Below are 24,270 nucleotides of genomic sequence, written 5' to 3' on the forward strand. Positions count from 1 at the left end.
GAAAACATTATTTTTGGCAACAATTCACTATAAGGTTATATGTTCTAATTTATTTCAATAGCAGACAATAAAAAAATGAACAATATTTGTACAATTTGCATTTATTAGTCTAAAATAATATTTTAAATGCACTAGTACATTTTAATATACCAATAGCTAATTTAAAATCAATTCATAATCTGTGTTATGAATGAACATAATTAACAATGACCAGTAGTAGGCTACATTTCTAACTTGTCCTGAATCAGCACTATACTTGGTTCTGTTTAAATGAAGGGCAGCATCAGATCAGCCCTATAGTTGCCGTTGTCATAACCTATGTTAAATTGCTTATGGTTTTAGAAATTTATATATAGGCTATTTATACATAGGCTATATTTTTTATTCATGATTTCACATTTAATTTTGAACCATTTCTATGGTTTGGTTTGCAACTTTTAATGGAAGATGCATGGCTTTTGCAATGAACAATTTGTTTTCTGAAACGTTTTAATGCTGTATATATATATATATTTTTTTTTTTATTTCACTGCAATTAAAATTGAATAAAAGTCATACCCATACCCATGTATTTAGTATGTAATTGATGGTTTGGTATACATCGTGCGCGGTAAATGCAGTCAAACTAGAATTATTTAACTAATTATTTGTGTGTGCACAGATATTCGGGGTTTTTTTTTTTCTTTCTTTCTTTAATAAAAATCCACACATCCACAAAAAGACGTCGAAGAGGCTTTTATCGGAAACGGAAAGGGAAACTCCATTTGTTTAGAGTATGAGTCCTGAATCGTAGTTCATTGGTGCTGCTGAAAAGAAAGAGCATGAAAGGTAAGGTTGGTTGCCTTTCTTTGTGTTGCTTGTTCGCATGTACTTTCTACAAAGTTAAGGCAAAAGCTCATTCTATGCAGTCGATCAAACGATGTGTAATTTTGCATTGAAGTAGTGTTTTTCTTATTTAAAAAAAATAAGTGTTGGTGTTTTAAATTATTCGTTTAGTCGTGCGTTGAATTAATCGACAGACACATTAATCCTGTTAAAAGACGCTGATTTCGCTTTTCAAAATAAACTCGTTCTTAAAGGACAGGTTCTGTCGTGGAAGATGCAGGGCTAACTGTAACAGCGCATGCATAAAACATTACAGAGACATTTTGGAAGGAATGGCCTTTGCAATCGCCTGCAGAGCGTCATGTCGCTCTGATTCAACCGTTATCTACTGCGGCAGTGAATTTTGTTCCCTGGTTGTTGTGCTTTTGCGGTCATTTTTGAGTATAATTAAATATAAATACTGAGTAAGCACTCAAAAAGGGACACTGAGTTGAAAACCCTTATTTGTTTCGCCTTCTTTGTTGTAGTTCTTTTCACTGACGAATGACTCGTATGAGCCGGTTCTTTGAATGATTCGGTCTAATAAATGAACGGACCACGAGCCACTATTGACAATCATAGAAACACGTGAATTAAAGGAGAAGTTCGGCATTTTACAATTAAAGTCCTGTTTTAAGATCGTTTCTGATTGTTTTTTAGACATACGCTGCTGTCCCGAGAATTTTCAGTTTTTGTGGTTGCAGCCCCATCCTTTATAAAAAGCATAACACTGATATGCTCACACAAAAAATCACGGCAAAAGATACTTTTAAGGATCAACTTAAAAAACAAATAAACGTAACGTATAAAAACACTCGTTAGGTATTCAGCTACCTACTTTCCTATGTTTTATACATTATTCTATTATTATTTAACTATTTAGAAGTTACAAAGATTGAGGATATCCTGCAGCAAAATAACAAACGTGGCTGTTACTGATGATGACATTATACATTTAGGGATATAATATTTTGCCATTAAATAATATAGAAATACCAAAACTCAATCCTTGTTTGTGTCGTAACAACATTTTAAAATTGACCATATATCATTACAATTTCAACTTGGCAGTAAAAATAAATGATTTGATCATATTATGATCAGTGTCCATCAGCAGCTCTCAATCAGGTCCAGTGAATGTGTTGTGTTGTTTTAGAGTCAGATGCCGTGGGACACACTTTTCCAGAGATCAAACATGATGTATATAATATTATTTTAATCAATGTTGTACTAAAACAATATTAATACACCTATTATGTGGATAACCTGCTGTGAAGCAGCTACTAATCTACTTGAAACTTATCATTAGATGCAATAAATCTTTTAATATCTTATCTATATCTTTCATTCCTTTTCCTTTGTCTGGTTTCAGCTTGAGTGAAGGGGAAACTCAGGCAACCTGCAGGCGACTCGCACATCATGCTTAAAGGAGAGGATAAGAAGCAAGGAACCAACACTGATGAGGATGAAACCAAGGAACAATCTGTGAAGAGAGGTATGGGGGAATTTATTTCAAAAGGTCTGGCATTTAGCTCCCAGAACAGAAGAGTGGAGGAACCGTCGCCTGCAGGCACTAATGCCCTACCTGAGTCCTTGCCTGTTAATGTTGACGAAAAAGAGAGTGAAAAAGGCTCTCGTAATGCAGATGTGAATACATTTCCAGAGAAATTTAAGTCTGATTTTACCCCTGTCAAAGAAGCTGAAATGGATGCTCAGAAATGTTTGGAAGATCTCGATCAGCCAGAGTCAAGTTCTAATTGTCTCTCCAGCCCCACAGATAATGGACCAAAATCACTGCCTCTTAATGCAGAATTAAATAAACCACAAATGGACACTCAGATTTCTGTTCAAACAGATGAAATCTCAAGTAGTCAGTCTGAAAGGGAGTCTGACATGAATGAAGCCCACTGTTCAACTGTCCAAACATCTGAGAAAGATGTCTGTGATACATCCTGTCCTATTATAAGTGATAGCCAGTGTGATGAAGATTCTGAAAAACAAATCCATGAGGACACTGCGGATGCAAAAAATTCTGACACTGAAAATCAAGAAGGCCTGCCCTCTGACACATTAAACCAAACTGATGTTACATTGGATGATGCAGGTTTAGATCATTCTCCTGAGAAAATGCAAGAGCCTAATTCAGAGCTGAATGTCCAGACACCTTCAACCGAAGCCACTGCGGAGGCAAGCAGTATGGAGATCAAAGAAAGTAAACGTGTATTTCATTCATTTTCTCGCGGACGGCCACGCAAAGAGAAACGGGTCATCAAGTGTGAATATTGTGGCCGCCCGTTCAATCATGCCTCTGCGTATATCATTCATCTGCGTGTCCACACAGGTGAGAAGCCCTTCACGTGCCAGGATTGTGGTAAAGCCTTCGCTCAACTCTCTAACCTGCGATCTCACAGCAAAGTCCATAAATCCAAAAGTCGGAAACGTGCGCACAGACACCAAGACCGAAGTGGAGCCACGGCTGAGAAAAACGCAGACATGAACCATGTGAGCGTGATCGACAAAGTGGAAAGTGACTGTCGTAGTAATCAAGTCACCCCTAGAAGAAGGAGGAGGGGGAAAGGGAAACCTCAAACATGTCCGATCTGTGGCAAAGTCTTTTGCTACAAGTCTGTCCTCAAAATCCATCTTCGTATTCACAGTGGAGAAAAACCATACTCTTGTAAGGTGTGCGGCAAGTCCTTTACTCAGGCTTGCACTGCACGTGTCCATGAAAGAGTGCATTGGTCCATCAGGCCTTACTTTTGTTCAAAATGTGGTAAGGGATTTTCTCAGATCGGGCCACTAAAGATACACACGTGTGAAGGTAAAAGACACCCACATGCCACGTTGAAAGAAATGGAATTGGATGGTGTTATCAGCTTCAGGTGTCACCTTTGCAAAAGTTGCTTTGGCACCAGAGATGAGTATGAATTACATTTGCAAGGCCACAAGGATACCCAGCGTTACAGCTGTGACTGCTGCAAGCAGACGTTCAGTCTTCTCTCAGAGCTACATACGCACAGCAAGCACTGCATTGCCATGCGGCTCACAAAAAACAAGTCTTCTGGTTACAGTTCTCCTCACAGATTACAACCCAAAAACTCCTTGAAAAGAAGAACAGCACAAAAAATGCGAAGTGCAAGTCCAGTAAAATCTCCTGAAAAAGATTTTCCTGTGCTGAGGAATTTCAAAAGATGCTCTTCTTTGCTTGCTTGCCCTCCTCAGGTAATGGCCATGTCTGTTTATGACACTCAGAATAATCTCTATTCAGTGAATCAGTCGATCAAATGCAGCTATTTTGTTTCTCAACTGAACAGTACGCACCAAAAAGCAGATCCAAGAAAGTACTTCTGCCCACGGTGTGGACGAGTATTCCGGCATGTAGGAAGGCTGAGAGCCCATATGCTCACTCATTCGCGGGCTCAAGGCTTCACGTGTGTCGATTGCAACAGGATGTTTAAAAACTGGAACAAATTTTGGATTCATCAGCGGCTGCATAGACAGAAAAGAGGCCGTTTTTTTTGTCCCAAGTGCGGTCAGGGGTTTCGATTTGTGGGCTTGTACAATAAACATCTGCAGAAGCATCCAGAACTTAACGCTCATGTCTGTCCCTTCTGTCCTCAAACGTTCTCAAATGCACAAAAGTTGAGAAATCATCAGCAAGAGTGGCACCGCTCAACTATGCCCTTTATTTGTGATATTTGCGGAAAAGGTTTCCCAAGTGCGATCGTTCTCAAACGACATGGAGTTGTTCACTTCACAAATGATACAATGGAGACGCATTACACCATTGATCCGCAGTCTGCGGTGCATCCCTACGAGTGCGGTACGTGCAATGCCAGTTTTGAGACCTTGGACTTGCTTTTCCATCATCAGCTCCTCCACAAGCCTGTAGAGAAAAAGCCAATAGCAATGAAAGGCCAGCTACATCAATCTCACCACTTCCAGCGTCAAAGCCACAGCTACCGCCTTTCTGATAGTCAGACACAAAAGAAACTCCTCTCATTCTCCTCTTCAAATGGTGCTGAAATGCCTCATTCATTGTCACACTTAGGTCCCTCAAGCTTACATCCATTAGCAAAGCAGAAGCAAAAACCAAACACTGAGGCCCCAAGCACCACCAGGACATTGGTTAATGCGTCATCAAACCCACATTCCTTTCCCAATTATCAAAATAATGAGGGGCAAATGGTTAAACGTATTGAGAACAGTTTGTCAACAATGGAAGAATTAAATGGTTCAAGCCGTTCACCATCAGTATTGAAGACAGAGGACACAACCGGCAACTTGGTTTGCACTGAATGTAACGCTTGTTTTTCCGACCTTCTAGAATTGCATGGACATTACTTGGACCATGCCAGAGGACAAATATGAATATTCTTTTGTTCAATGAGTGTGTGAGGAACTTTTGTATGGGAATGACTTCTAAAACTAGTGAAAACGTTGGCTGTATATGAATATTCTGTTTTTCATGTGATATCAACATTACTGATGTACTGACACATAATTTTGTTTAAAAAAATAAATTTTCAAATATTTGGACTAGTTATTCCCTGTAATGGACAGTGTTGTTTAATTTAGAGATCCTATAGTTTGATTTAGATGTCTTTTGGTGTTGGTGCTGTAATTGAAAATTTAAAACAGATTAAATGTCTTTTCTGATATTGCTCAAGTCTTATATGTTATTTATACCTGTATATCTCTTTGGGCTAAACATTCAGGTTTTTTTTAACAAGATAGCAAGTACAACCAGGTATATTTATAAATAAATAAACAAAGGTCAATGAAAAGATCCATAATATATGTATTCAATGTTAATTAAATGCATTTTATATTACCTTTAAAATAAATTAAGTCAATTTAATTAATGATAATGTGGAATTCAAGCTGTGACAATGTGACATCTCAAAACTTAGCTAAATTATAATATATATTACAAAGAAAAGTCTATAATGTTTGTTATCAGATGTTTATTTTAGTTTGTCAAATGAAATTGCAACATGCCATTATGATTATGGCTTTGAAAATCCATGGGAGCTTAGTTGGAGTTCATGGTGTCTCTGATCCAGGTGGTGAAGTTGCAGACTTTGGCATAGACGCCAGGATTGTCCCTCTGGGCACAGCCGTAACCCCAGGACACAATACCCTGCAGCTGGTTGTTGCACACCACTGGGCCGCCAGAGTCACCCTGCGATACAGAAGCGTTTCAAAGAAGTCAATATTTAATGCAAAAATATATATATATCTATATCTGTTAGCTTGACATCAAAAATTTAGTATTGATCTTACCTGGCATGAGTCCTTGCCTCCCTCCATGAAGCCAGCGCAGAACATGTTGGAGGAGATCTGACCAGGGTAGGCATTTCTGCAGGTGGTGTCACTCAAGATAGGAGCCCACAGGCACATCAGACGGCTGGGGTAGTTGCCTGAGAAAACATCAAGTCCCCACTTGGTTAATTTGCATTAATGGGTTATTTTAAGATTTCTGCATTAAAAGTTTCATTCCATATTAATTCAGTGGCACGCACTTCCACTGGCGCTCATGTTTCCCCATCCAGAGATCAGGCAGCTGGTACCAGATGAAGCACAGCCTGAAGGCAGAGCAACGGTCTGAACGTAGCTGTTCAGAGAGGCGGCACTGCTCAGCTTGATCAGCATGATGTCATTGTCCAGAGTATTGCTGTTGTAACTGGGGTGTCTGATGACCTTAACGGAGTCAATGAACTGCTCGGTGCCCTCAGTGATGTCAATGTTGTGCTCACCTAGACGCACCTGGACACGTCTGAGAATAGACACAAGTAAGGTTTATACAGAAAGCATTAACTTAACACTCTTTAACATACTTCTACAAATCATATAAGAAAATGTGCACTTTGTTGGCTGAAATTTAAGTGATTACTAATGATCTATCCCTTACGTGCCTTTTAAGAGATATTTATTTTTGAAAAGTAATTTCTGTATAGACACATATGGTAGAATATTGACTAGTAAGCTGATAGACATAGCAGGGCATATTGTCACACTATGAGCAGATTGAGCACTGCCATTCAAATGTTTGGAGTCGGTAAGATGTTTTTTGAAAGAAGGATCATAAGCTCACTGTGTGACTGTTGGTCCAGACGTTGAGCCACATTATTTTTAGGTAAAGAATTGATTCCAAAACAAATGCCAAGTGTGTGGAGAACTTTTAAATTCACCATGAAATCAAAATCATTCTTGTTTTTTTATGGAATGTTGCAGTGTTTTATAAATGACTGCACTTTTTTTTTATTATTATTATATGCCTTAGAAATCTTTAACCACCCTTCCTGTGAAAACGGCGTCTGTTTAAAAACTGGTGGAGATTAACATCCTCCACAACTGACTGCAAACTGGCATCTTCCTACGAGCCATTCAATTCGGACAAAATTGAGTCCCACCAAGGCTGCATTAATTTGATCCAAAATATAGTAAAAACAGGACTACTGTGAAATTCTGTTACAGTTTAAAACAGTTTTCTATTTCAATATATATGTTTTTAAATGTTATTTATTCCTGTGATGAAAAGCTGAATTTTCAGCATCATTACTCCATTGTTCAGTGTCACATGAGCCTTCAGAAATCATTTAATATGCTGATTTGGTGCTCAAGAAACATTTCTTATTATTATCAATTTGAAAACAATTTAAAATCTCCTTAATATTTTTTGTGGAATTTCTTTCAGGATTCTTTAATGAATAGAAAGCTATATTAAACAGCATTTATTTTAAATAGAAATCTTTTTTAACATTATAAATGCATTTACTGTTACTTTTGATCAATTTAATTTCGTACTTAATTTCTTTAAACAAAATGAATGGCATAGCAAGGAGAAATTTGTCATTACATTGATTTGTTTATTTAGTTGCTTTCTGTTAAATTTAAAAAGGAACGGAGAAAAAAAAACGAAACAGAATAATTCAAGACAAAGCTAAAAAGTAAGATAACTTCCTACATTAGTAGAAATCGTTAAACAAAAATATTATTCTTAATTCAAATCCAAAGACAGTTTTTGTGCAAGTGGACTTTGGAGTCAAACCTACTGAGATATAATTATTGTAACAACTTCCCCATGTGACAAGCTCCAGCCCAGTCTCCCCTATGTATATTTTATGCGAAAAAGGACTTTCACTTACGACTTGTAGCAGTGAGCAGCTGACACGACCCAGAGGTTGCTGATCAGAGAGCCACCGCAAAAGTGGTAGCCACTGTTCAGTGAAACCTGGTATGGAACACCATTCTTAGTACACTCAAATCCACCAACAATCTTGTCATCCTCATTCAGAGGAGCGGCATCTGGGAAAACATAAGGTTTCATTGTTTCTTACATTTTACCAAAATTAATGAACAGAGCTGTGACCATACTGAATTAAATTAAAAATTGACTCTATTTTACAGTTTCTGTTTAGAAAAAAAAACTTAAAAACCCTTTACAGATCTGTATTAATCCCAATCTAAATCTTCCCTTCCCCTTTACTTACAAGCCACAGCGAACAGAGCCAGAAGAATGAGAGCCTTCATGTTGAGACCGAGACTGCTGAGTGCGTTCCCATGATTTTAAGACCCACTTTTTATACTCTGTCTTCTCCACAGCTCGAGATAATTTTCAAGGACATACATCCATTTTGGTTCATTATGTAAGCCTTAAATAGCAACCAGTGTGTGACTCCAGCACGTGCTTCAACATAATTCAGATTGTCTTTCTAACATATTATTGCAAATCATTTTTTGCATGTTAAGAAACAATATTCACAAATTTCAATGAATTGTCAATGACTTATTATTTTCTGATAGGGAATCATTTGCAGCGGTAATTTATAAAAGGGAAATTTGGTTGCATATTAATTACAACTTGCAACAAACTTATTCAGAAAATGAACAAATTTGTCATGAGTTATAAATATGTGCTTATCATTTGCTACTTTAAGAAAAATGACAGGCGCTAGGGACATATAATGTTAATAATGTTTTACTTTTTTATTTCATCTCTTTTTTTTCACACAACAGTTTTGACTGATTTTTGTTGCTTAATTAGTATGGCATTATCTTTGGAAACTAACATGCAACTCCAAGGGTTTAAAATTGGCCCCGTTTATAATGTTAAATGTATAGAATGGAAGACTGAGTGGAAAACACAGACTTTATTTCAGATTGGAGTATTGCAGTGAAAAGTTTTAATTGTGAAAAGTAAAAAGTTTTAATTTAAATTAACATTTAATTGAAACTGGGCATTGATTAATTTCCCCATGTAACTTTATTATTTCCCCTTGATTATAAAAAAAAACCATACAAGCTGTGAAATCTTGGCTGATGTTAACCTTATTTTCTGTAATATTACAAAATACTACAAACCAGTGACTTTAGATAAACATGACATGGGAAAGTTCAACTGAATCAACATGTGGCAGCTAATTCGAGGTGTTTGTCACCAGAGATTCTTATTGACTGTCGAAGAATTTTGAAATATTTAATCAGACATTTTTATATTATATATTGCTTGTCAGAAAGCTGCATTTTGTTTTATTTTTTCATTTGCCAGGAACAATAAAGAATAGCATTGTTGCATAAAATTGTGAGCAGCAGATGTTATATTTTCTAATAGCTATTTTGCTGCATGTATCCCTGGTTAGAGTTTTACTCAAACCGTAAGAAATCTAAGGTTTTTTAAATCCCTTTGATGCATGGTGTAAGTGGACAGATCAGCCCGATCTCATGAAAGTTCGTGTCTTCATGAGACTGTGTTGACAGATCTATAAAAAAATAATTTTAAACATGGCCGTTGTCACAGCCAATCCAAATGACCTTTTCCCCTTTTTCATATGACATGTCATCTTTATATGTCTATTCTATATGTTTACTAAACTGAACATTGCATGTTTATGTTGATAATGATGCAACATTGGATCATTATGTTAGAAGCCTCAGACTTGTCACTTTTAAACTATGGTAACAAAAAAGTTACACTCTAAAAAATGCTAGGTTATTTTAACCCAATTTTGGGTCAAATATGGACAAACCCAGTTGTTTGGCTAAATTTAAAAAAATGCAATTTATAATCCAACAACTGGGTTTGTCCATATTTGACCCAAAATTGGGTTAAAACAACCCAGCATTTTTTAGAGTGTACCATACAGTTTATGTGATCTTGACTTGGGCTATCTTACTCCAATTCCAGAGAAATCACAGTTTAATCATTAGCTTTTGTGGGAGCAAACAGATGGCTAATAAGGCTGCAAGGAAAAAATCATACATCCATATCACTTTGTGTTCTGTCACGCATCGGGACAGTGTCGCAAGAGATAGCCTAGGCTATATCTCCGTGACTCAATAGTCCAGTTGCATCAGCTAGTGAAGATTGGTTTTAACCAAATAGATCCACAGATAGGCTGTGTTCACCGAAGCACTCTGGTGAAGCAAGTGATAAGCTAATAGAAGGCTAGGCCAAGCCATTGCATGTTTAGTCTTCTACCATGTGAGAAATGGGAACAGTATTCACTTTTTCCCTTTCAACTGACCTTACATTACTCAAATCGAGTGCATTTTTAGGCTACAAGACTGCTATTTCCATTATTATTATTTTTTTTTTCATTTAGCTTAAACTTATATACTAACAACTTATGTATTATTATAGAGCTGAGTTTGTTTAAATATACTTTCTCCGTTTTAATGTATAAAATATTTGTTTCCGAATTTCAGATATAGCAACACGGTAGATCTTTGTGTGATGTCATATTCCTGCGACGATTTGTGGTCTGTGTACATTTAGGATTCTAAAAGGTTAGCTTTGCATCTATGCACTTAAAACGGGTTAGCATTATGTTTAAAACTCTCTGGCCATTAATCATAGTCCGACGGTGTGAGTACGGATTTCCCCCCCCAAAAAACTAAATCTGTCTCGTAATGCGGGCACGTCGCATATAGGCTAAGACTTTTCCACGAACAGCAGTATTTGCTTGAGAAGAGCTAGTGGCGGCTAACGTAATTTATGCGGATGCGCATCCATTGCGGATGTGGTGCAGATTATGCGCATTGCTGCGACACAGGTAATTTTGGCCTTTACGTTTAAGATATTCCCTTAATTAAACAATTCGTTAAATGCGAATCCAACTATATTATCCATGCATTATTTGTTTTTATTTCTCGCCCGCTCCTCTTTTAGCCTAGGACTTTTCCTTGACATTGCCAAATGTATTCCTAATTAGGAGAGCTCTAAGATGTCTGCATGTAATTAATGATACTTAAACATAATGTCACACATAACAGAATATCAGAAGAACATTACACACAAGCCACAGGTTTTTGTTTTAGAGATACAAGGTACAGACTACAAAATATCGCAATAACTGCGCAGAATCATTGTAAATACACAAACTTTTTAAAATAAAATGACACGTTAACCTATTGCCGTTCCGTAGCTATTATCTATTTTATGTAGTTGTGTATTGATTAGCCCATTATTAAGGCTGTCCTTGTTTGACATTATATTACAATGAAGCAATGAATGCCTTGCCATGGAACAGCATGGTGGCTTTATACCTTCCTTGTGAATGGCACACTGTCCAAAAGTCACATTGGTGTGTCTGTAAACCACAACATATCCATGACTGAATACTACGAGGAGGGAGGGTTGCTGTATGAGCACTCACCTCCCATGCACATCAAAGTGGAGTCTCCAGAGGGTCCCTTTGGAGGTGGGGTCTCAGAGGATGGTTTCCCCAGGGAAGATGACGACTCTGAGGCCAGTTGTGACCACCAGAATGGTGGGTTGCCTAGCAGTCTGCCCTTTAACGTTGTGGTTGTGCATCCCAACATAGTCGCACCTGGAATGTCTTCAGATGAACTCATCCCAATCGAACAAAGTAAGTTTTAGATGATAAGAAGTGTTTAAAAATATGTCATTTCACGTCTAACATTGCAGTATTATTTAAAGGTGCACTCTGTATTTTCCCCCCTCATTATCAAAGTTTTATAAATGTAGAAATTAATAATACATTTGATAAATGTTCAAAATTAGGTACACTCACATAAGGTGATAACACTGCTATAAAGCAGATCTGCAGAAAAATATAATGTATTCGTCCAGCTCAATTCAGCTCTCATCTGATAGTGTCAGTTTAAATGAAAAATATTGTTGAATATTAATGCTGTGTTCACGTGCTATGGAAAATAGGATATTTTCCACTTGTGAACTGGTATTTACCAGTGTGTTGCGTTCAAGTGCTTTTGTTGTCGTAATGTGGTAAAAAGATGGAGATCCAGACCTGTTATTTAGCTAAAACTATTTTAGATTGCTTAAGTCATCTGCTACAGCAAGAAAATTATTTATCAAAACCTAAAAGGTAAATAATATGCTGTATATTTTCTAGATCATGAATAGTATATAATTTTTTTACCATTCACGACTCTCGTGGTGCTCTCCGCCATTTTGAAACGGTCAAAGGTTATCTCTTCTCGGCAACTCATCCATCAAAATATTCTACGAGTTGCCCAGTGGTAAATACCACATGAGGGGGTGTTCATGTGTATTTTCCACGTCAGCTTTTGGTATTTACCATAATTACCATAGCACATGAACGCAGCATAAGTGTCCCCAATGGGCTATATGCATGCATAAGTTCCGCATTTGACGCAAGGATGCTCGTCCATTTCCGGTTGTGGAGATTTAAGCGGAGGAGAACCGAGGAAAACGGGATTATGGCAGAGTCTTCAAAATTTACTGTCCTCCCGTCTTTGAAACGAAACGTACATACGTTTAGATGTAATTTTATATATAGTTATGTTTATTTCATATAATTTTAAAAAGAAGCATAAACACAACGAGGGGTGTCTGTTTTATCTGTTTTTGTGACTAACGTTTCTTTATTATAACCATGGAGTATAAAATTCAATATAAATTCTCGGTATTGCATTGGACTCTACGATCGGCGGAAGTTATCGAGCATCCTTACACCTTCACCGGAAATACCGCCGTGCATAGAGCCCATTAAGCAAGCAAGAGGCAACAGTAGCAAGGAACCCAAACTGGTGACAAAATGGAGGAAAAAAACCTTTGAAGAAACCAGGCTCAGTCAGGGGGGTCAGTTCTTTTCTGGCCAACAAACAAATATTCTGTGGTTTAATTCCAGGCTGGATTACGAGTCAGAAAACAGATTGTGAATTGGAATCATTCAAAATATTTCATCCAGTGCCTTCTGCTTGAAGTTTGGATTCATTACGCCAGTATGGACACGAAAGGACTTCTCTGGTTCTCGTGGTCTTTGCTGAGGATCTTTGTTGATGACTGTAGTGTCGACAAAGTCTTCACAGGGGATTGTCTAGTTGATATGGTCTTTGCTGACATTCAGGGCTGTGTTGTGGTCGCGTCTACGTGCATATGGACCATCTAATCTGGCTGACTACGATAACCTCAGGATAAGGATGAGACAGACAGATTAATATTAGCATAGATGCCATTCTTCTTATGATGTAACAAAAACATTGGATGTTGTGGGAAGTGGATTTGAATTTATAGAAATGTGATAGTGTGTTGTATGTATTCTAGGTAAAATAGATGCATTATAATCTACTTTTGGATTTAACACAGAGTGTGTTTGCCTCCCGAACAACACTAGGAAGACTATTCAGGAGTTTGGGTGCTAAATAGGAAAAGGATTTACTGCCTACAGGCGATTTTGATATTCAGGATTTTAGGGGGTGGTGATTAAGACACATGCCTTTGGTGTGAGAGACCCGGGATCGAATCCACTGTGAGATACCAATGTGTCCCCGAGGAAGACACTTAACCCCTAATTGCTCCAGAGGCGTGCGACCTCTGACATATATAGCAATTGTAAGTCGCTTTGGATAAAAGCGATCAGCTAAATGAATAAATGTAAATGTATTATCAACTGGTCAGAATTTGGGGGCCACAATAGACATGTAGGACTATAATGTGTTAAGAGCTCACTCAAGTACTGGGGAGCTCAACCATCCAGTGCTTTATAAGTAATAAACGAGATTTTTTTTTTAAATGTATGCAATGTTTAATTCTGGGACCCAATGCAGTGTTGACAGAATCTTCTTGGTTCCTGGCTCTAGTAAGAGTGTTTATTAAGCATGCAGAGCAACCAACCAGTAGAGCATTACAATAATCTAGCCTTGAGGTCATGAACACATGAACTAACTTTTCTGTTAGCTCATTCAAAGTACAGTTCAATTCATACAGACAGTGGCTTAAATACATTTCAATTAAAAAGTTAAAATTTTGTGAAAAATATTTGTGTGATGCTGCATTAATCCTGCATTGTGTCAGTCCAAAAGTCCAAAAATACTGTTGGCACAACAAAACACAAATGTACTGAGTGCACCTTTAAATAGAAATACAGAAGCCTAATTTTTTGTTAAAATAAAACTTGCCTTTGAATTAAAGACAGGGGTGTGTCTTCAGCATTAGCCGCAGGAGGCGTCGGGAAAAGGAAGAGCCGTTTTAGCGGGGCAGAGTTGGAGGTGTTGGTATCAGAGGTGACCCGCTGTGAGGGGGAGCTGTTCGGTCCAGCAGGGAGGCTCCGGCGCCGAGAAAGAGAGCGAATTTGGGCCGGGATACTTGAGCGTGTCAATGCTGTATCTAGAGTACCACGCACTCTAAGAGAAGTGAAGAAACGCTGGGATGACCTGAAGAGACGTAACGGCGGTAGACTGGCTGACGCAAGGCACCGCACCTGCTACCTGCCTTCCAGCAGAGGGGCCGCAATTATGGGAAGGCAGAGTCAAGTCAGTCCAAGGCTCCAGCAGTCTCGTCCAAAGCAGAGCACTAGAGTAAAACCCAGTTTCAGTTGCTTGTCAGACACTGATCCAGGTAACATCTTCAGGTTTTGAGTGACCTCACAAATTTGATTCTGTAATAAAATCTCTCAAGCAAGGGAATATTAAATGTTTACATATCTTTTCACTGTTTCAGTTGCAATTGGAGATGGTTCTGAAAGAGATGGTTTCGAAAAGGAGGAAGAAGCTGGTGAGCAAGACTGTGATGATGGAGATGATTGTGATGGTGTGGAGAGCAGCATGGAGGATAAACTGGGCTTAGGCCTGGGTCTGGGAATAGTACCACCTCCGACATCAGAACGCTGGCTACCTCCTTCACCCCTTTACAGCGCACCTTTCCTCAACGGGACCCCTCATACAAGCCCAGAACCATCCTTGGGGACCCATCCTCAGGGCCCCCTGGAACCCCCTCCACCACGCACTTCCTGGCTGGAAGATGAACTTCGTGGACTGGGAGAAGCAGCCATGCAGCTTGGAGATCGCATGGAGCAGAACCTGCGCGAGTTTGCAGAAGGCTTCAGAAGCGATATGCGGACCCTCGTGGCTTCACAAGAGGCCCTTACAAGCAGCTTGCAGCAGAATAATGTACTTTTGCAACGCCTGTTGGGTCTACTTGAGATGCAGCATCAGCCGCCTCAGCAGCAAATTCCACAACAGCAACAACAGTTGCAGCAACCTGCACAACAGCAACAGGAACCTCCACAACAGCAGCCTTATCAGCAACTGTTATTGCCACAGGAACAGCCACAGCTAGAGCAGCAAATCCCAGCAACTCTTCCACCTCTACCACCACCACCAGATATTTTAGATGGTACTCTGAACACTGAACCACCGACTGACATAAATGGAGAATTGCAACGGCCACGCCGTGGCAGAACAGTAGACCTCAGACGAAGACGCAGACGTTGATGTGGAAAAATAAACTGTATTCGGTTACAGTAAATGTATTTATTTAAAGCAATGTTTTATAGGGTTACCTAGTTGCAGATTGTGCCATGTCATTGCAGCCACATTATATGTTATGCCTGTTGCAGATATATAATAAAATGTATTGTGTACACCAAAAAGCTCAAAGCTATAATCAAAATTGACTTATGAACTCTTGTTGCTGATCATCAATTACTTGGATCTGCTTGCTAAAGTTCATAATATATAAGTTTAGAAAAATATTCTCTAGTATTCATGCGGTTGCATGAGAAAATTAATTCATTTTAATTCTTTGATTTATGCACCGCAGATCAGTTTAAAATGATGTTTTACTTTTACCACTTTCTCTGGTTAAGAAGATACATCTAAATGCTGTTTTAAAAGGTATTGTATTGCATATAGGTTCTCCAGTTCAATGGAAATAAATACAGTTATCAGAATTGCTGACTAACACAGAGATCTAAGATTGCCCAGTCATTCTGCATGCAATGCGAGATAGCTAAGCTCAAATATACCTTTTTGTAAACGTTTCAACATGTAAAAAAAAACAAAAAAAACATGTATATTTGGAAAATATGTCTGCCTATGAACAAATTTTAATAAAAGCAATCAATACATTTATCCAATTTTTTTTTTTATATGATCAAAGTCAATTGGAAATATTAAGCTGCACAACTGTTAGAACGTCAACATTGATGGTAATAAATATTTATCATGAAAATTCAGCTTTGTCATAACAGAAATAAATAATATTTTTAAAAACATTTTTTAAAGTTCTTTGTTGTTATATTTGTGATTTTTTAATGGCCCCAGGTGGATGTTATTGCCTTTTCCTGTAAATTGTAATCAGATTACTAAAGAGTTAAAAATGCATAGGCCTATATTCATTACTAAATCTACACAAAAAGGACGTGAATACATTCGGTAAACACATGGCATGATCACGGTAATCAATAAATCTACTATATTAATATGTAAATCTAAGATGCAGAGTCGCAGATTCGCACCCATATTCGCTTATCGAAAGATGTCGCTTTAAATGTAGTCGCAGAGAGCGCATGTGACGTAACTACAGACTTCCAATCAATCGCTGGCTTCCATGTTTTTAGGGGTGGAGAAAAGAGAAAGAAAATGTGAAAATGGCTACTGTAATGTCTGAATCCGAACAGCCATTAGATAATAAACTCATTAACGGTTCACTCGCTGAAAATAAACCTGACCTACAACCTGCATCTTCTACAGTCGCTGGTTGTGACGCGGAGGTTTGTGCACAAGGCAGCGGCGTAAAAGGAGCGACAGAGCCTAGTGTTCCGTCTTCGCCAGCAAGTGAAAATTCATCTCCACATGGCGCTGCTCTTTCACCACGCAACAAAGATGAATCAGGAATGTCATGTAATAGGAAATTTACGGCGGACGAGCAAAAGACGGATGTGCTTTTCGAAAATAACGGTGACCTTGTTTCAGCTGAGCCCGCAACTGACTGCGGGGAGACCTCGGATCGTTTGCACAATGAAAACATCGGTAAGTACAACTTTGCACCAAGGGCAGACAGTAAATGCAACGCAGCGCTCTCTTAAAGATCGCTTAGACTTCACACACACACACACACACACACAGACACATATATTCAGCCGTGGAGAGATCATCTCGTGGAGCGTTTTTTTTTTTTTTTTTTTTTTTTTTGGGTGGCAGCAATTAATTACTCTGCAATTGGCTTGTTCTAACCCAATCAGAAACAAAACTGCTTGTTTAACCCTTTCATGCTTGTAAATTAAGATCCGTTTTAGAGTTTTAATTAGATGGAATTGCATACAACACCTCAAAAGGTCATTTAAATACATTTTCCGCGTATCAGGTTTAATTAAAAAGAATGATTGAACTGTCCTTGTGAGACAAGCCATGACATGATAACAAAAGAGTATATATTTCTTATTGTAAGTAGAAATTTTGAATAGACATATCCATTTGCATAAGTTGCAATAAACACAACATACATTGCATCTGTGGGCTATAATCAACAACCTTAAATCAATTCACCTCCATCATTTTTTTATTGGTCATTTGCAATGCTTCTTATTATTGTAATTCTTTATCACATTAAAGCCATGAAGTACACAGCCCTGTACCTGATTTAACACCTCACCAATGTCATGTGATGTCAATAATCAGGCATGTGCCAGCTATATAATGAAGATGGATTTTAGCTGAAAGGTTTAATCATGTTATCAGCACAAGGGTATTTTTCATGAATGTCATGAAAATTAAATGTCAATGAAGTCAGGGCAAGTCATTTGTTTTACATTTTATAAATTTATATTGTATATTAATTACAATATTTGTTGATCAAAACAAAGGTTTACCTTTTACATATTTGCTGTTTAATTATTTTTTTATGTTTTGTAATTATTGCTTGCTGAAAAGCCTATAATAGACTGTTTAATGAGCATGTTGTTACACAAATGCAGTGTGTATTTAGTTAACTTAAACTCTTTTTTTTTTCTTGGACAATAACGGTGGTAGTATATAATAGCTTTTTAGATTATCTACTCCTTTTTTACAACATTAAATGAATCTAAATAGGTTATTGCAATTATTTATCTGAATGACTTCTACATGTTGTGGTTTTACATTGCAAATTACACCTAATGTTTTCATTCCTGTCATTCCGCAGGGCAAGAAAACAACAAAGATGAAACGGCAGACAAAACTATAGAAAATGTCAGCAAAGACTTAAAGCTTGCTAGAGAGGAGGAACACCCACCAAAACAAGATGAAGAGTCGAAAAGTGTAAGTGAAGAATCAAAGTCTCATGGAGAGGTAACACAAAGCACAGAAGTGGAGATGGAGGACAAAGGTTATCCTAAAAGCATGGAGAAGGTTAAGGACAACACAGAAGAGAAGGATGCACAAAGCACAGAAGGAGAGACAGAAGACAAAGGAGATCCCAAAGGCACGGAGAAGGATAAGGACAACACCGAAGAGAAGGAAGATGAATCTAAGAGTGACGGGACAGGTAGAGTTGTAAAACGAAGGAAAAGCCGGCTGGAATGCAATGAGTGCGGTAAAAAGTTTACACGCCGCGAAACGTACAACCTCCATCGACACTTCCACATGCATCAGGATGAGCAGGCTTCCCTTGTTTGTAAAGAATGCGGCATCACTTTTCAGCATCGAAGTGACCTCATCAAACACCGCAGTATTCATAAAGAAAACAGCCAACCAAGTGTGTCTCATTCCAACCGCTCTAAGATTATGTACAAGGAACGGAGGAGATTTGTGTGTGAGCATTGCGGTATGTGTTTCTCGACAATGATGCGATTAAGGATTCATGCTTGTGAGCAGACTGTGGAGAAGCCTTTTCGCTGCCCTCTGTGCCGCAAAGAGTTCCAGTATAGGGTGTCCATCAATGCCCACATGCAGAGTCACTCATTAGACAGTCCTTATCGATGCCTGGAGTGCAACAAAGGCTTTCAGAGTTTGGGGACGCTGCATATCCACCAACGATCCCACGCTGCACTGAAGCCGTATGAGTGTCCAGATTGTAGTATGGTCTTTAAGCATCGCTACGTTATGGAGGACCATCGACGCAGGCACATGGAAGAAAGAGCCCACCTGTGCAAAATCTGTGGGAAGAGCTTCAAATACAGCAGCCTTTTGCAACAGCACCAGTATCTCCACACCGGCCGAAAGCCTTACCACTGCTCGTACTGTGGAAAAGCATTCGCTTTCGCGCAAAACATGCGAGCACATTGTCGACAACACAAAAAGATCTCGGCTAGGTCAGAGGCACGTATTGCAAACCATGATGTATCTTCTGTGGGGCAAGTAGGTAAAGAAAACGCAAAATTTGAGCAGCAGCGCAACTGTCCTCTATGCCCTCAAATTTTCTATAAAGCGTCTGATTTAAGAGCACACATGTTAATCCATGAAGCAGAGTATGAAAGAATGAGCAATGGCAAGAGATTCGATAAGGTCTATGCATGCCAATATTGTCCTCTCAAATTCCAGACCGAATCTCTCCTGCAGTCCCATTCGCAAACACATATGACAAACATTTTGGGTATCAACGCAACGCATATCACAAATCAGGTTAAAGCAGTACTTGAAAAGCAGGATTTTGGAATGGATGAGGCCGATATTGACAGCATGTCAGGAGGAGGGGGTTTGGAGAACCAAACAGAGAAGAAACCTTTCAGGTGTCGAGACTGTGGAAAGTGCTTTCGTTACCGTTCAGTGTTAGAGCTCCACATGCGAATACACAACAAGGGTTACCAGTGTCAAGTGTGTAAAAAGTCCTTTAGATTTAGTAGCTATTTGCAGCAGCATTCGATTATCCACACCGGCAAAAAGCCATACAAATGCCCAGACTGTGGAAAGGATTTTGCATTTCATCATAACATGAAAACGCACCAGCGGCTGCATCAACAAAAGCCGTTTCGCTGCACGCAGTGCCGTAAGGGCTACAGTGATGAGAGTCAGCTCCAGCGGCACATGCTTTCCCATACAGGAGAGAAACCTTACAAGTGTCATATGTGTGACAAGAGCTTTGCTTTGGCCTACTTGCTCCGAGATCATCTAAACACTCATACAGGGGAGAGACCCCACCGCTGCCAAGAGTGCCACAAGTCATTCCCTTGGCTTAGCAGTCTGCTTGTGCATCAAAAGATTCATATGCGTAAACGGCAAGGTCAGAGTCACAGTTATTCACTGTCCATACATTCTCAAAGAGGTAGAGTCGGTACAGGCAGGAGAGGTAGGCCAAGGTTAGATCGAGACATTGGAAGGACGGCACCTCTACCTGGTAGAATCGTACCAGAAACACTGTTGCCAAATGTGGTTCCACAACAATCCAGTAGCTTCAATGCAAATAGACGTGAACAGATGCAGCTGAGAGCGAGAAATCATTCCCAGCAGGTTCCGTTGCAGCAAGAATGGCAGCTACAAATGGCGCCTTCATCAGAAGAGCTGCTTCTCTCTCAGAAGCCCACCAGTTCATTGGATGCTCAGCAAACTAATTCAGTGCAGATGCAGTGGCCAGGAAGTCACCTTAAGACGATCTTGCCTAAATGTGAGGATCTCCCAGAGCTCATGCACCAGCAGCAACATTCTCAAGCAAGTGTACCCATGTCAACACAACCTAATCATTACTCCGAGATAAATGTATCTGAAGCAGAGCAAAAGGGCAAGCATCCTTCTCTCTGGGTGAATACTCCAAACTCCACTCTGCAGAAGACCTCATCAGAATCACAACACCACATGGACAGGCCTTCACCTCTGAATGTGAAAATGCAGTCACCGAGGTCCATGCAAGACAAGCAGTCGCAATGGCCAGTACTCTGTGATTCAGTGCAAACGTCTAATCCAGAACTGTTCAATAATGCGTCAGAAGATGGTAAAGGAACTGTTGATTTGGATGCATCACCCAACAACAAATCTGATAAACTCACTCATGACTTGCAAATGCCAAATTCCTCTGGTCTGACTAAAACAGAAATGGGTCAGGCAGGTGGTGTAGTGCTATCTGCTGGTGCTTCCGTTCTACCGAATACTAATCCATGGGGAATGAAATCCTCTTTAGAAATGTCTACAACTGTGAGCTTACAAGAAATACCTGGGGATGCGTTAGAGAAGCAGCAAAGCAGAATAATCCAGCACTTGCCTCAACAAATGCAGCTACAACAGCAGCTTCTTCAACAGCAGCTTCATCAGCCACAACTCCAGGAACAGCCTCAAATACCTCCTACTTGGGTAAGTGCAACTCCACCAAACCAGATGGGACCCCTGAACATTCCGTTTGCACCTGCTCCTTTTCCTCTTGGGGACAGAACTCCGATGTGGGGGTTTCAGGCTACTCCAGTCGTTTCTCAAACCCTTGTAAATGGACCGGTTCAACAAGGCCACATCCAACAGCACGTAACTCTAATTTCTGGCCAGCGGATTCCTTTAAATAGCCCTCCATCTTTTATCTCACCACCTTTTCCTCCACCGGCTCTAAATTTACCTGCTCCACATCCTATGCATTCTGTTGGAAGGCAACTTCCAGGTCCGTTACCACAAGGCATCTTCTTCACCTCACAGGGAAACATAAATGAGATACCACTCATGTCACAAGTAACAAACTTACCTCAGTATGCCCAACAAACTGATCTACACAAAATGGGGAATAAAATGCCTTTTGCCCCAGATCACCTGTTCCAGTGCATGATATGTGGTTGTTCTTTGCCTGGAGAACTAGAATTACAAATGCATTATATGCAACATGCACAGCGAGATGTCTGAGTTAGATTTTTAGAAATGATATACAAAGCAACAATAGCTCAGTTTAGACTGTCTCTTTGCTGTTTTATTGTACATTGCTGTCAAGCTGCTGGAGTGTGTCATGATGATTTAAAAATGTATTAATGTTTTTATTCAGTTATTAAATTTTCCAGCTGAACTTATATACTAGTTTTGTGTGCTTTGTTATCCCCCTAAAAGACCCCCTGTGGTGAAAGTTTTGCTGATTTTTTTTTTTTTTTTTTTTTTTGAAGGCAGCTAACTGACTCGAAGATGGCGATCGGGAACATGGTTTGTGAAATAACATATTATTAGTGTTTGATAACGTAGTCAAGCAAAAGGCTAATCATATTAATTGCCGTTAAAACGCATTCCCATTCTGATACATCGGCTTGTACAGCTGGTGTGAGTGTGTGGAGGCAGGGCTGATTTGCATATTAATAGATTCGTGCTTATTAAATGAAGGGTGTATAGTTCTATTAAAGCCATTTTAAGGCATAAATAAAACCATTCACAGGGGGGAAAAACTTTGAATGTCATTTTGGTGATAAAGATTAGTTACAAGGGATGCAATTTTTGAGTACAGGGGGACTTGGGGAACTGCAGTGTTTGCGTAACTTCAGTACATATTGAATTCAAATTCAATCATGCACTTTTTTGCCTTAACTTTTTGCTTTATACAAAAATTGTTATCTTATGGTCATCATGATGGAGTTCAAATAGGATTTCAGATTCACAAGGACGTAATTGTCATGCAATGATGTGCCATAACCTTCTGATAATCTGTAATACATTTGACATTTCAAGTTTAGATTGTTTTCACCGGTTGTTAAACTTTTATTATTAATATAAAATTAGACAAAATAAATAAAAATTCATTTTAAATATTAATAGTAATTTAACGTTTCATTTAAATGCACAAAATACTGATTCGAGGATGTTGGTGCTTTAAAAAAAACGTATATAATTTAGTCAATTGTTTAAATTTATGTTAACATTTAATAAAGTGCATGTATTTCATAATTTTACCTTAAATCATTATTGTTGTATGTAACTATGTTGAAGTTGCAAGTCATTGAAATGCCTGATTTTTATACATATATAATTATATCCAGTGGTTTCAGCTTCATTGAATCAAGTATGTGTTTGTGTGTACTCTTGTGTATGCAATTGTTTTGTTTTGTAATTGTTTTTATATTAATTATATGATATATTATATATATAATTAAATATATAATTAATTAAATTAATATGTTATATATTAATTTAATTTACATTTTTCGTTGAACAAAAAAAAATATAGATTTTTTTAATTACTGCCATAATTACAATAATTATGGCAGTAATTAATTATAGTAACAGCCATCCTCCATAATTATAATTAATTATAATAACACTTAATTATAATAACAGCCATCCTCATACTTTATGGGATAGAGACCTGAAAGATTACACATTTGTTGGTTTATATTGTAAACATTGTACAGGAAGTATAAAGACTGAATAGATTGATACAATGGTCTAAACGGCACACCTAAATAAAATAAAATGTGCCTTTCACTTCTCCAATAGAGTATGACTGTAGAAATATTTTTTGTATTGAACATTGATGGAGCAATAGCTTTTGTATGAAAATAAATAATGAAAGTGGTTTGTTTTGTTTAAAAATCTTTTAAATATATGAGGTGGCAAGGTGGGTCTTTTACCCACATACTGAATCTAAAGTAAAATGTTTTGAGGAATATAGGCTAAAAGTTAAGACTTGTTCAAAAATCATAGTTGAGTTTGTGCTGTTTTCTGTTTATTTTGATAATAAAATAACGTGTTTTTTGTCAATAAATATAGGACACTCATTAAAATATGTTCATGTTCACAGGAACAAAATTATTTTAAAAAGTAAAGATTCTGAGAGCATTTAATGAGATCCCATTATAATTTAATATAACTTCACAGTAGTAACACTAAATGTGATTTTATTACATATAAGTAATTTTTTTTTTTTAAATAAGGTGGTTTCATTATAAATATAGTAATTATCTCTAAGTTGGACACCTACTTAATATATATTTACCATCTAAATCTAACAATGTCATGTCAACAAGTAGAAAAGCTATTTATTATCACGTTAATTATTGTTCATTTACAACGGCAGGGGCGCTGTTTGCCTCCAAATGCCATAGTTTTACAATTATTGAAAAACAGTTGCTTTATATACCTTGAACAAAACTGAAAAACATTAACAAGACTTTTGTCTCAAAATATAGTAATTTTATCGATTCCCATTTGCTAACTTACATTTACAACACTTTAAAAACATTAAATAAATCAACTTTGCTGTCCGAGATCGCTGTAAAGGAAGAGACACATTTCAACGTGCATAGTCAAACC

General features: G+C 38.1%; 4 protein-coding genes across 6 annotated transcripts; 3 read left to right on the plus strand and 1 right to left on the minus strand.

Moving 5' to 3' along the window:
* The first annotated feature begins 722 nt into the window (after positions 1-722).
* LOC120484573 (uncharacterized) lies at positions 723-5,528 on the plus strand. Its single transcript, XM_039679838.2, has 2 exons — positions 723-828; positions 2,237-5,528. The coding sequence occupies exon 2, from the start codon at positions 2,284-2,286 to the stop codon at positions 5,233-5,235; it is 2,952 nt and encodes a 983-aa protein (XP_039535772.2). The 5' UTR covers positions 723-828; positions 2,237-2,283; the 3' UTR covers positions 5,236-5,528.
* Positions 5,529-5,816: 288 nt separating this feature from the next.
* On the minus strand, positions 5,817-8,471 carry prss1 (serine protease 1). The gene is made up of 5 exons (XM_039679965.2): positions 8,361-8,471; positions 8,016-8,175; positions 6,390-6,643; positions 6,151-6,287; positions 5,817-6,049 (listed from the first exon to the last, which is right to left on the minus strand). The coding sequence occupies exons 1-5, from the start codon at positions 8,398-8,400 to the stop codon at positions 5,900-5,902; spliced, it is 741 nt and encodes a 246-aa protein (XP_039535899.2). The 5' UTR covers positions 8,401-8,471; the 3' UTR covers positions 5,817-5,899.
* Positions 8,472-10,619: 2,148 nt separating this feature from the next.
* On the plus strand, positions 10,620-16,227 carry LOC120484708 (uncharacterized). Of its 3 annotated transcripts, XM_039680061.2 has the most exons (4): positions 10,620-10,922; positions 11,375-11,738; positions 14,288-14,713; positions 14,816-16,227. In XM_039680061.2, the coding sequence occupies exons 2-4, from the start codon at positions 11,381-11,383 to the stop codon at positions 15,586-15,588; spliced, it is 1,557 nt and encodes a 518-aa protein (XP_039535995.2). In that variant the 5' UTR covers positions 10,620-10,922; positions 11,375-11,380; the 3' UTR covers positions 15,589-16,227. The 3 variants fall into 3 exon arrangements, with proteins under 3 accessions (XP_039535995.2, XP_039535994.2, XP_039535996.2); XM_039680060.2 differs by having other exon boundaries at positions 10,620-11,738; XM_039680062.2 differs by having other exon boundaries at positions 10,620-11,738; positions 14,306-14,713.
* A 467-nt stretch (positions 16,228-16,694) lies between these two features.
* LOC120484523 (uncharacterized) lies at positions 16,695-22,046 on the plus strand. The gene is made up of 2 exons (XM_039679738.2): positions 16,695-17,127; positions 18,278-22,046. Exons 1-2 carry the CDS (start codon positions 16,746-16,748, stop codon positions 21,883-21,885), a joined length of 3,990 nt encoding a protein of 1,329 aa, XP_039535672.2. The 5' UTR covers positions 16,695-16,745; the 3' UTR covers positions 21,886-22,046.
* Positions 22,047-24,270: the final 2,224 nt, after the last annotated feature.

The sequence above is a fragment of the Pimephales promelas genome, chromosome 12 (genome assembly GCF_988280905.1).
Source record: "Pimephales promelas chromosome 12, fPimPro1.hap1.1, whole genome shotgun sequence".
Classification (NCBI taxonomy): domain Eukaryota; kingdom Metazoa; phylum Chordata; class Actinopteri; order Cypriniformes; family Leuciscidae; genus Pimephales; species Pimephales promelas.

Bases quoted from the DNA above. Each gene is read 5' to 3' on its own strand.
- prss1 (XM_039679965.2), bottom strand. From the start codon at position 8,400: ATGAAGGCTCTCATTCTTCTGGCTCTGTTCGCTGTGGCTT. The intron at 8,176-8,360 runs GTAAGTAAAGGG...ATGTTTTCCCAG, and splicing joins GGCTCTGTTCGCTGTGGCTT to ATGCCGCTCCTCTGAATGAG. The intron at 6,644-8,015 runs GTAAGTGAAAGT...GTCTATTCTCAG, and splicing joins GCTGCTCACTGCTACAAGTC to ACGTGTCCAGGTGCGTCTAG.
- LOC120484523 (XM_039679738.2), top strand. From the start codon at position 16,746: ATGGCTACTGTAATGTCTGAATCCGAACAGCCATTAGATAATAAACTC. The intron at 17,128-18,277 runs GTAAGTACAACT...GTCATTCCGCAG, and splicing joins TTTGCACAATGAAAACATCG to GGCAAGAAAACAACAAAGAT.
- LOC120484708 (XM_039680060.2), top strand. From the start codon at position 11,381: ATGCCTTGCCATGGAACAGCATGGTGGCTTTATACCTTCCTTGTGAAT. The intron at 11,739-14,287 runs GTAAGTTTTAGA...TTTGAATTAAAG, and splicing joins ACTCATCCCAATCGAACAAA to ACAGGGGTGTGTCTTCAGCA. The intron at 14,714-14,815 runs GTAACATCTTCA...TCACTGTTTCAG, and splicing joins CTTGTCAGACACTGATCCAG to TTGCAATTGGAGATGGTTCT.
- LOC120484573 (XM_039679838.2), top strand. From the start codon at position 2,284: ATGCTTAAAGGAGAGGATAAGAAGCAAGGAACCAACACTGATGAGGAT.